At 39.8% G+C, this 12322-nt stretch overlaps 1 protein-coding gene across 1 annotated transcript in view; it reads left to right on the top strand.

Annotated features, from left to right (window-relative positions):
* zcchc14 (zinc finger, CCHC domain containing 14) overlaps window positions 1–12322 on the top strand; it is a 31260-nt gene that overhangs the window by 7475 nt on the left and 11463 nt on the right. Inside the window, exons 3-5 of the mRNA XM_047597480.1 lie at window positions 6568–6817; window positions 11749–11825; window positions 11929–12000. Of these exons, the coding sequence (XP_047453436.1) occupies window positions 6568–6817; window positions 11749–11825; window positions 11929–12000 (399 nt within the window). The remainder of the gene's footprint in view (window positions 1–6567; window positions 6818–11748; window positions 11826–11928; window positions 12001–12322) is intronic.

The raw sequence follows: 12322 nt of genomic DNA, 5'->3' as shown, positions 1-12322 counted from the left end.
ACAGACCCACACTAACAACATCCTGTTACCAGACAACACTCCACCCATGCTCATTCTCTGGTGAGTCACAACTGTTTTGGAGCCGCAGTACTAGGAAGGTGGTCATAATCTTGCGGCTGATCGGTGTATGTTCATACTAAATATATATGAAGGAAAATGCTATGCAATTTTGTAGATGAAGTTGCAGTTCGAAACAGAAACAGACATTCTGATCCATCCGTCCATGTTGCCTCTAAGATATTAATCATTTAATATTATGTAAATAGTAGTAATAGTGACATCCATTGTTCGAGCGTATCAAGTTCAAAGTCAGTACTTAAAATGTGTTACAATACGGTTTGGGATTAGTATTATAACAAATAAACTATGAGCTTGGGAGCATTTGATTTGCTGGACTCCTCTGTTGGATCTCATCAAGCACTGACCCTTATTTACCTCAGTTGTAACAGATAATTTAATTATCCATGTTTGTTTTGGTTCTTCTTCAGTTTTAGGCAGCTTTGACACAGCCAACCTCCATTAAAGGAGAACAGGAAGAAAATGATTTGGCACTACAGCAGTGTGGTTTTGGGTTATGGCAGAGCTAAAATAAACTTCACAAAATCAGCCTTAGTTAAAGCCCCGATCCAGATAAAATCATTTTAAAAATGCCTGGACAGCATCCCCAGTAATAACAAGCCATATCCCACAAATGGGTCAGATACAACAAACCAGTTTTAACTGACAGTCAGTGAGGAAAAGGATGTTTTTAAAGCCTCTAGAGCAGAGAAGTTAAACCTTTAGCTTTATTGTTACACAGTCTCTCAGAAAGAGCAAGTCAACAACAAAAACAGCAAGAACTACAGTGACTGAGTTTCCGTGACAAATACAAATATGTGACTCGGATAAGTTCAGTGGTCCAGAATTTCCTGCTTTATTTACATGCCAAGAATAATGTCTCATTAAACTGGAAAACAGTGAAGTATTCTGACAGACTGCAGTCCTGGCTTTGAGTAATATTTCACAGTTAATATTTCATAACCGCGTGTTTCTCCATGGAATTATAAACTGCGTTGTTTGTGTTGGACACTGGCCGTTTGTGGGGCAGGATTACTGCTTGTTAATGTTCTGCTTTCAGTAAAGTATGAACAAAAGAGCGAGTGAAAAAAAACAAAAAAAACTTGTTTGATCTGATGAACTGTATTTGTTTTATTTGCATAAACTGACCCTTTTTACATTTGGAGGCTGTAAACACACGCCGCTGTTAGCAGATAGTTGAATGTGTACGTGACAAGCAGATTTTGGAAATCATGTGAAGTTGGTTTTCTGTTTTGGTGTAAACCAGCCTCATGATACCACCTCTTTAGCCGCTAAAGTTCTTCTTTATTCTCCCCAACATTTGTTGCTCGACCATATGCTCCAACATAATAAACCCAGAGCTGTTTTGACGGTGAGTGTGGTGTCTCTGGCCATCACCATCTTGGCAGGACGTGACTCCATCTTACCCAGAGTTAATTAGAAAATCAGACAAACAGGTGGAGCTTAGGCACTAGGCTGTCACTCAAAGCCTCCACTTCTGTTAATTACGAATAACTTTAAGCCTGGATATCATTTTAACAGGTGCATTGTATATATATTTACCATTTGATGTTTGCGCTACACTGTAAACATGTTTATTTCTGCTGTTAAGTTGGACTTTTTAACATGAAGATCTATGACGATTGACTTTTTGGAGCCTGCCTCTAGTGGTCATTTGAGGAACTGCATATTTTGACGCTTATTTCTCTTTTTTTCTTTGGGGATAAACAAAAAAATCACAGGTTAGATTTGAACCAGTGCCACTGAAGTGAGGAGTGTAGCCTCAGTTTCTGGGGCACCTGCTCAGCCAGGAGAGAGATCTCAATTTTTGACAATTCAATATAAATTCATTTAGAGATATTTCAATTTAGAAACAATTTTACTTCAACTTAAAACCAATGTTGTCATTTTTGTGGTGTTTCCACCATATTTCTCCTCTAGTTTCACATCATGCACAGGCTTTCGCTTTTGTCCAACTCCTCTCTGTTGTCATGCTTTTTAAATCCAATCAGTTTTCTGTCTGGGCGGTGCTCTCAAACTAGGAGCTTCTGACGGGTTTTGGATCTCCCTCTCACATGAGCTAATGTTGTTGATCTCACAGGATCTGTCGTTTTAAACCAATCTTGCAAGAACCGACAAGAACCGAGAGGACGCAAGACAGTGGCATTTACTACAGATAAGAAGGATTTTATGAATCGATATCAGATCTTTCAAACGAAGATTGGTGATCAATGAGCTGTGACTGAGAACAGCTCCCTTCAGAGGGAAACGACGCCGATGACAACTGTGAGGGCGAACAAAACCAAAACAATCGTATCCATCCTCAAATATTATCAAGAGCCTGGTAACAGTTGCTATTTCTTCACAAAGAGATAGAGAGATAAAAAGAAATACCTCTGCATGCAGTTGAGTAGCCCTGCAACCAATCAGAGATGTAATGAGTTCCTATACAGACACACTTTGTGGTTGGAGGAAGTCGTACTGTCTTCCAGATGAGCAGAGATGGATGATAATTCCCACTACATCTGTCGCCATCAGCAGAGCCCTTTCATACTGTTATGATATAATCTTATCTACTCTGTATATGGAAATATTGATTGGAGCAGTCGTCAACAATTAAATGTTTTCTGAAGGAAAGTGAAAGACAAATATCCTGAAGAAACAGTGCGGCTGCAGCAAAGTTTTAAATGTCAGCTTGTGGCGAGGAATTCAGGAAATTAGTTGAAGGAAAACTCATTAAACACAAAGGACTGCTCTGATGAGAAAAGTTGATCCAGATGTGGCCAAAATTAAACTGTTAAAGTCGATTGCCTTTTGATTGCATCTCGCAGCTCTGGCCCAGGTTAGAACGACTTGATGAGGCGTCTGCCATCACTTCCTCTCGGGGGAAACCACGACAATTCCTATTCGAGAGGGAGGTGCAGCTTCAGCCGGCAGCTCGGTTTTTTTGGATGTGTGTTTGGATGAAAACTCTCCGGCTGCTCCTCGAGGGCGTCGCTATAAATAAGAGCGCCCTCTCAGTCGATGGGGCTCGTTAAATATTGGTCCGCTCTGCGCTGCCAGGGCTTTCTCCTCGCTTTGTTTTAGCACCGCGCCAGCCGCGGAGAAAGAGAGAGCATCGCTTAGGCAGTCGCAGAGTTTTCAGGGCTCCGTTTATCTAGACGGTCGCTGAATGTCGCCTTGTGTTTGTGTGTGTTTTTGTGGGTCTTGACTGGACTGGTTGAGAGGAGGAGGAGGAGGAGGAGGAGGAGGAAACCGTGTGGGACTGTTTCCATGCGCTTGCTTCAGAGCTGATTCACTGTTTGCCTTTTCACAGTTCAGCTTTGTATGTTGCAACCCAGCTTTATTTTGGCGTGTAGAGCATAAAAGACAAACAGTAGTAAGAGGAAAAGGTGGATGAATCATAATCAAAGTCAGAAAAGGTAATTTTGAAATGCCGTCGCAAATATTACAGTTATTTTCCTTAGTTAACTGCACTATTTTTTAACATTCATACTTAAATTTGTTCCATTAATTCCCATGTTTAACAGAAATAAAAAGATGTTTTATGATTCTAATAATGGGAAACATACAGGTTTTGACAGCCGTTTTGCCATCTGGGGTCTGCGACCCCTAGGTGGACCGTGGAGGTACTGCAGGGGGGAGGGGGGTCACAAAATCTTTGGTTGATTGGACGTTTTTTTATATATTTTCTCGGACAAATTAAAACTTCTTTAAATATACATTAAAATGAAACCAAAATATAGGCACAAAATGTTAGCGATACGGGAGCTGTCCCAGTATTGCACTGTTTTCACACTGAGCGCCACACTATCCGAGACCTGTCAATTCAAGGCTCCGCCCCTGTCGCTGCTGAGCCAATCACGAGTCCACATAGTACAGGCTGACTCTTGTCAGGTTCCCTGCAATTGCCCGAGATCCTATTCAGTCCCCAGGTGAAATCCCAGAGGCCTCGATGCTGTCTATGGTATGTTTAGGCTTATGGCAGTTGGCCACCCTGCTACTGTTGCACATGTTAAGAAAAAAATAATATTTGAACTTGTATATTATTTGAATAGCTTAATATTGAATGCAAAATGATAATTATGATGTATATTTATAAATGGCACTAGGCCGAGTTTAACATAAAAAACAAGTAGTTGGTATAGGGGGCCCTACTTAATCTCTCATCAGTTTTGAGGGTCACGCTGTGTTGCAAAAAACATCCTCAAATTTGTTCCATAAATTCCCTCATTTAACAGAAACAAATGACGTTTTCTGGTTAGAACAATGTGAAGCATGTTCTTTGGCAGCAGTACAGAGCTACCTTCATAAAAACCTTCAGCACATTTACTCTAAAAGACAAAGTGAAAACAAAAGCAGATGGGCTTGTTTCTGCTTTATTTCAGTCTGCAGTGCAAAAAAAAACAAAAAAAAAAACAAACAAACTTTGATAATGAGTAAAGGTGCTGGACTGGCATCATATTCAGAGTTTAAATGGGAGAGAATACATGAATGGAAAATTCTTTAACCAAATAATAAGATTCACTGAGCGTCGTAATGTCAATAAACATACATGTTAGCCCATAATTCCTCACTATTCTTTCATAATCCTCCTCAGATTTGTAGATTTGTTCCCAAGTTTCACCGAAATAAAAGTTTTTTTTTTCTGTTTTGTGCGTTCTCTGGCAGCAGCATATCAGGAATCTCATAAAATCCTGCCACAGTTTTATCATCTAAATGAAAGCCATCCTCCAACACTCTAAAGCCATGGTATGTCTTAAATAACAAAGCTAGAACAAAGGCAGCTGGACTCGTTTCATCCAAGTGTTTCCGTTCTAAATGACTGGTGGGCAGTTTAGGGTTTTATTTGGAGCATCTGTGGGTGGTGCGCACCTGAAACTCACATGACAACTGGTTAACAACCAGATACTCGTGGGCATGAACAACATCCTCTGTTTCTGGTTAGTATCTTGTTGTTAACAGACTCTGGTCATGTGAGTTTCAGGCCCAAATAAAAACCTAAACCTACGCTACAAGTCTAGTTTCATGTGTTTTATAGATGTGTTTAAAATTTTATAGATAAACCATAGTTTTAGAGTATTAGATTATGGGTTTAGATGATAAAACGGTTATTATTGGAAACGTTACATAATAATGGTTAATTGAGAACCATGATCTAATATTAATGTTGACATTTCGTTTCTCAGTGATTCTGTTTATTTGGTTAAATGATTTTCCACTGGCATTTGTCCTTATTAATGTTGTATTAATGTCTTTTTTTTTTTTTTTTTTAAATGTGTACAAAGTCCAGCTGTCTTTGTTTTAACGTTTTTTATTTTAGACATGTCGTGGCTTTAGGCTATTGGAGGATGGCTTCATTTTAGATGATAAAACTGCGGAAGGTTTCCAGAATTTCCCAATATACTGCTGCCTGAGAACGCACAAAACATGAAAAAGTTCCCATAATGTGTTGAACGTGGGGATCTATGGAGAAGAAATGAGGGTGTTTACTAAAAATACTGCAGTAAATGGAGGAATATGGGTCAATGTTTATTGACATCATGAATCTCGTTTTATGATTGAAGTATTTTCCGTTTATTTATTCTCTCTCATTTACACTCTGCATATGATGCCTCCACCTTCTCTTGTTAATGATATTTAAATCTTTGTTTGCACTACAGACTGAAACAAAGCAGAATTAAAATGTATAAAAAAATCAAACAAGTCCACCTGCCTTTGTTTTTTTAAACCTACCATGTCTTTGGACTATTAGATTATGGATCTAGATGGTATTTTAAAGCTCACTGGGGTTGGGTATTGGCAAGGACTTCACGATACGTATCATGATACTTGATACGATGCAATACATTATTGCGATATTGTGATATTGCAATATTGCAATCTTCTACATAGTTAACTGAGAAATTTTAAATATATATATATATATGTATATATATATATGTATATATATATATAGAAAAGTGGTGGAGGTGCGTAAGCTGTTTAGGATCGGCCAAAAACATGACTTTTTCTTTTAAAATCGATATTAAAACATTCAAAATCGGCACTGTATCTGAAGAAAAAGTATCGCGATATATTGCCATGTTGATATTTTTTCCCACCCCTAAAGTTCACAATATACTGCTCTGCTTCACATGGTTAAGTTGAGATAATCATGATATAAGGACAGTTTCCTTTTATTTACGTTAATTGTTGGAATTCATGGAACGAATATGAGGCATTTTTTTTAAAAATGTTAAAATTAGTGCAGTTAAAGGAGAAACATGGTCTAACATTTGACATTTGGTCTAATTATTGACATTTCATGTCTCTCAGTGTTTTATGCTGCAGACTGAAATAAAGCAAAATCAAATCAGTCTTTGTTTTAGCTTTGGTATTTTTTGACATACCATGACCTGGAAGATTTCACTGTTGTATTAGTTTGACAATCGGGCCATACTTAAATATGAGGAGTAAATAATTTCCTGCGCTCTGATTGTCCCTGACCTCCGACCTCCCTCCCTCCAGAGTCAAACCAGAGAGGCCGGCGCAGTCTCTGGAGTCACCGTGGGACAAGGAGAGCAAGCGATCAGCCAGGAGCTCCCCTCTCCTCACCCAGACCTCCGTCCCCCTCCTCTTCCTCCTCCTCCACCTCCTCTACCACCACCACCACCGCCGCCGCCTCCACCCCACCTGCCTCCTTCTCTACCTGCTGGACAAAGCCAGGATGCAGCAGCAGCACCAACCACCAAGAGCCACCAGGGGAAAGCAGGCAAAGGTGAGCAGACCTTAACAAGTCTTTATTTTATTTTTTTCAAATGCAGACTATGTTTCAACATTTGTGATAGCCACCCACTCTCTCTAACGGTGCATATCAACATGAACTGTATGTCATGCTATAGACTCGGTTGAGCCCAGTCAGACAAGATGTGGCATGCTGGCACATCACAATAATAAGCTGAAAGAATGCTGCCCTCAGGCTCAGGTGTGTAAGAAATAGAGAGCTGCAGTCTGGATGGTTTCAGGTTCAGGAGGATCCGTCAGGTCAGTCATCACCGAACAGGGGCTGCTGTTGTAAAACCTCTTTGTCTGCAGGTACAGCAGACAAATGTATATAGAGAAGCACACGTTTCTTTGAATAATAACTTCTGCTTTTAATTATGTTTCACATTAAAACCTCTGTAATATCTGTCAACATGAGTCATTGCACAGATATTAGCAGATCATATTGAACATGCATACTGTGCAATAACACGCAGAATGTTTACATCTTTATTCGCTCATGTGTAAATAACTTCCCTTGTTTTTAATTTTGTATTTTTTGTTCTTCCTAAATAATATCTTAAAATGGTCTTTATCTATGCCTCCACCCTTATTGGATCCGTCATTGGAACAAACATTTGTCAGCAACATCGCAAAATTGTCCATTTCTTAAGGCTCGAATAGTCGGCGGGTCCATGAACGGACCTTCACACCTCCTCCCTCAGCCTTTTTGTTCCTGGAACAATGTCCTCAGGACTATACAGAATAGAGTTCAAGGCTGACAGCATATGTTTTTCAGCCCTGTTTCCTCTTCTAGCTATCAATAACAGCCACATTGAATTCTTGATTTATAGAAGTTAACCCAATCACATGAGATTTCTCTGTCAGCTGTTTATATCATCCAGTGGCCAGTTGGTGTGTCAGCTTGTACAGGATGTGGTTAAAGATGGGATAAAAAATTTAAATAAAATCTCCCCGAGCTAGATGTCAGCCCTGGTTCACTAATGTGTAGATTGAGTGGACTCCTGTAGTATTGATGGGATGACAACATTGTGATTGTGATGGTCTTACAGTTGAGCTGAGTTTGTCCACATTAGCTTCATTTACACGGACACTAGTATTGCTCTAATTAACAGAATAGTCCAATCAGATCACAAATGTAACACCTCAATCTAGATGTAATTCCTAAATTCTTATCAGAATATGACTCTTGTAACACTACATTGTGATTATGGGGCATGTTTCAAACGATACACAGAAAAAAAAGTAATAGCTCAGCATCGCAACTGGACAATCCTGCAACGAGTCAGAGACATTACGTTGTAAATAAATTTAATTCCACAGTGCTGCGACTAAAAAGAAGGGAACATTGTGGTTGGACAAACTGGTACAGAAGGCGGGGCTCTGTGGTAAAGGCAAGGACCTTGAACGAACTCTGGTCCATCGTTAACACCATCCATCACCTTCTACACGACACCATAGTCAGAGTGAGAAGCTCATTCAGTGACAGGCTGAGGTTGTTTGAGAAACTTTCTTTCTTAACTTTCTTGGATGGGGGGAAGTGAGAGAGTTGGTGTAAACAACAGTTTTTGAAAAGATGAACCTAGCTGGAAAACATGTGGGAAGCAAAGTTCAAACCATTTGCTCCATCTTTGTCTTCTTCCTCTATTGAATTAATTCAGTGTTGTCAGTAAAACTGGGGGAAAAAAAACTTCTTCTTCTGTTTATTTTCCAGTAGATTTTATTCTCCACAGCAGCTTCTCCACTTTCCCCAATAGGTTTTATTACCACTGATATTTTGAGGCTCTTTTTATATACAGTAGAATCTCAGGTTGGAGAAATATTGTGCGTGTAAACATCGTCCATGTTGCTTTAATGTTCATGAGTGCGGCCGGCGACAGGAAGTGTGTTAAAGAAGCAGATTGAGCCATAGAGCAACATGAGTTGAACAATACTTTGCTTCTTGTCCTTTGTAACACAAAACTCAAGTATGTCGCTAGCCCATGGCCACACCACATAGCTGTCACCAGCATACACACACACACGCACACACACATACATTGTAGGTGTTAAACACACATGCAGAGAAGAACTCACATGTACCCTGCCCATAAACTGTATCTGTAAAGTAATAAAGATAGAGAGGGATGTTTATCGGTGGGAGATAGGGGGAAACATGTTCATTGCTGGACTTATTACTGTAGTTTGTTTGTGCTGTGTGGGTAGACTGGGTTAATGTGACTGGCAGCCACATTAGAGACTTCCACAGCTGCTGCCCGACATGATCACCCAGCGAGGTGGCGAGGGATGTGCGACTCCTTCCCCTCCCCTTGCGCATCTCCCTCCTCCCCCACCGCTTGTCCCTGCATGCCCGGTGTAGATTCAAATAGAGTTGTGTAGTCTGAATACGTGCGAATCAATACCCGGAGGTTCTCTGAACACGCACACACATCTCTTTCATTTCCACTCCCACTCGCCTCCCATCAAGAGACACGGATCTAAACAGCGGCAGCGGAGCAGCCTCGACCTGCCTCTGCACCCGAGGCATGTTGTACATCCTCACAAAGAAGCCGGTCCAAGATTTACTCACATTTATTTACGTCCATATATTAAATTTACACTGTAGTTGCATGATGTTGTGTTTTTGTCCATAATTTGATATTGTTGTGTTTTTTTAGTCCAGAGTAGCCAACATAAATCTTATCAGAGTATGAGTCTGGTATGTGCAGCATTTGGATTTCATTATGGGGCATGTTTCACCTCATACACGGAGAAAAAATCCTCCACACACAACTGTATAGTCCTCCAACCAGTCAGAGATATTTTGTTTAAAACCATTTGATTAGCCAGGCAGATCAATTTTCTAAGCAGACGGGGAATTGGTTGAGCTTTACGGGCTAACCTCAATCAGAAGAGATTGGTCTGATAAGGCTGAGAGTGGTTGCGTTAACGTTTGACAGTGTTCCAGATAAAACTTCATAAAACCTGCTCAGATTACATTCAAGAGATTCAAAGAGTTTATTGTCTCTTGCACAGTGTAGAAACATGTTTCCATGTGCAATAAAGTTGTTCTTTTGCCATCCACTCAAATGCCAAAAAAAAAAAAAACTTAAACCCTATTCGCAGAGGATTTGTTTTACCTTGGGACCTGTGGTAATTTCTAATAATCACAGAGTTTGTCTGTGATCTTAATCCCGTGCAAAGTGTCCATGTCCGTGATTTGTAAAGTAAAAACTACACCGCGAATTACCTACAATAATCCTCGTAACACAGTGGTCCTCTGATAAAACTTTTAGTTTTGTCACTTAAGAATTATGAAGGATGTGCTATAAGTCAAAGTTTGGACTGAAGTTAGGGCACAAAGTCGAGATGTCCCAGAACTATTCGCTCGTGTAGACAGATCAAATCATTAAATCAATCATTGATGTATTTGTTGGCATAGGTGGGTCTGATTTAAATAACGCCATGTCGTTGGTAATTCCTTCCACGGGATGAATAGTATCAATACATGTATATGTATATATATTTATTTTAAATAAACATAGCTTTATTATCCAAGGCAGTTAAAAACCGTCTCTGACACACAGTGGAACGAGATGGAAAGTAGCAGAGCCACAACAACGAATGTAAATTTGACTAAAGCACATGAAACAGAGACGTACGGGGGTAATATTTGAATCACAGGACGTCCTCAGGTAAAACAAATCGCATGCTAATAGGGTTTTAAAAATAAAATATAAAAATATACATATAATACAAAATATAAAATAACTAGTGCAAATATCAATGTGTAAATGAGAATGGACTGAAATGTAAAGAAAAACTGGTAAAGTGAACATTGCATTGAATGGCATGAAGTAGTTCATGATTTTAGTCCATGATTGTAGACTGTAGACAGTTTTGAGTCTGATGGCAGCTTCAGTTTAGAGGTCCTACATTTCACACTCCTATGAGGCAGGGGTGTGAAGATTCTGTGTTTTGGGTGGATGGTGTCCTTGGTGATGGAGGCAGCTCTCCTGTGGACTCTGTGCTTGTTGATGCTCTGCAGAGAGGACAATGGGGAGTCCTGGTGACATGCGACTTGCTGAACTTCCTGAGCCTCCTCAGGAAGTCCAGTCGCTGTTGAGCCTTCTTGACCAGCTCTGTGGTGTTCAGTGTCAGGGTGAGGTCTTTGTGATGTGGACCCTTAGGTACTTAAAGCTGCGCACTATTTCCACCTCAAGCTTGATTGGCCTGCAAGATATGTCCTGGAGTGTAATACAGAGAGACTCAAGATATTTTTACTCAACATTAGCTCAGCGAAATTAGTTGATTATGTTCTTGTCAGTCAGTTAATTAAATTTACATCGTGACATCAATTTTCCACAGACACAGTCGGTTTCATTCCGGCATTTCAAATTGGCACTTTGATTAAATCTGTGAGGTTTCATGATCTGGTGACAGCCTCTCCTACGAGAGGACTTAAACTGACAAAACTCTGCAAAGCTTCAAGTAAAGACATAATCTTTCTGCAGCACAGGATTCATTCTGTTTATTGTCCTTATTTGGTTTGAGAGCTACATGTCTTGTAGTACCGGCTACCTTACCTCCATATTTAAGCTCTTGACATGAATGCAGTTGAAGAATGAGCTTTATTTTTGCAACATTATGTTTAACCTTGGAGCCACTGAGACTCCTCAACGGTCACACTGGGTTTTATTCCACTCCACCCTGACCTTTCTCAGCAGACAGTGACGTCGATAAATCACCACGCTCCTTCAAACTACTTCATCTGTAGCTCACAATTATGTCCCCGCACAGTTTATTGCTTTTTAAACATGAGCCAAGTTTGATTTCCTTCAGGCCATTTGAATTTTCTTAACTCTCAGTGACCGACATGTGAAAGCAGCTGTCTAAAACTTGCTGTGTTTGTAATGATCTGAGAAATTATCTGCACCTTTTTTGCAGCAGCAGCAGCGATTGAGAGGGTGGTGCTGAAAGCGGTGACACGAAAGTCTGAAGATGCCGGCGAATATGTGTTCGAGGTCGGTCAAATGTAAACACAAATGCACTTATTTAACTACTTCCTTAAATTTCCTCACCACCTTCATTACAAATGTATTCTTCTACTTCCTCCTGCTCTTCCAGGTGAGCTGGGCTGATGGGTTCATGATGTCCGTTGTGAGAAGTCAACAGGAGGTCACAGAGCTGATATCCAAGGTCGGGATCCCCGCTAATTCACTTAATTCACTTACCTTATAGTACTAAGATCATGCATTCATGTTAAGAGACGAGTCAGAAGTATTTAGTGTCATTTATTCTTCAGTACAGATGTAAATATTGGCAGCATTGTTTAAAAATAGATATGAAAAGCTACCAATAGCAAGAATAATGCAATTAACCAGTGAGCTTTACATAAGAGTCTCACAGTGAAATGGTTGGAGACAAATGCACATGTGAAATAAACAAAATACAGTTATTAAAGTTGTAGAATATATCTAATATGTAAAATAATTAAAAATAATAATATAAAAAAATAGCA

This window comes from Mugil cephalus, chromosome 10 (genome assembly GCF_022458985.1).
Source record: "Mugil cephalus isolate CIBA_MC_2020 chromosome 10, CIBA_Mcephalus_1.1, whole genome shotgun sequence".
NCBI classification, from domain to species: Eukaryota; Metazoa; Chordata; class Actinopteri; order Mugiliformes; family Mugilidae; genus Mugil; species Mugil cephalus.
Note: the sequence above shows the minus strand (reverse complement) of the source record. Positions and strands in the feature narration are given on the sequence as shown.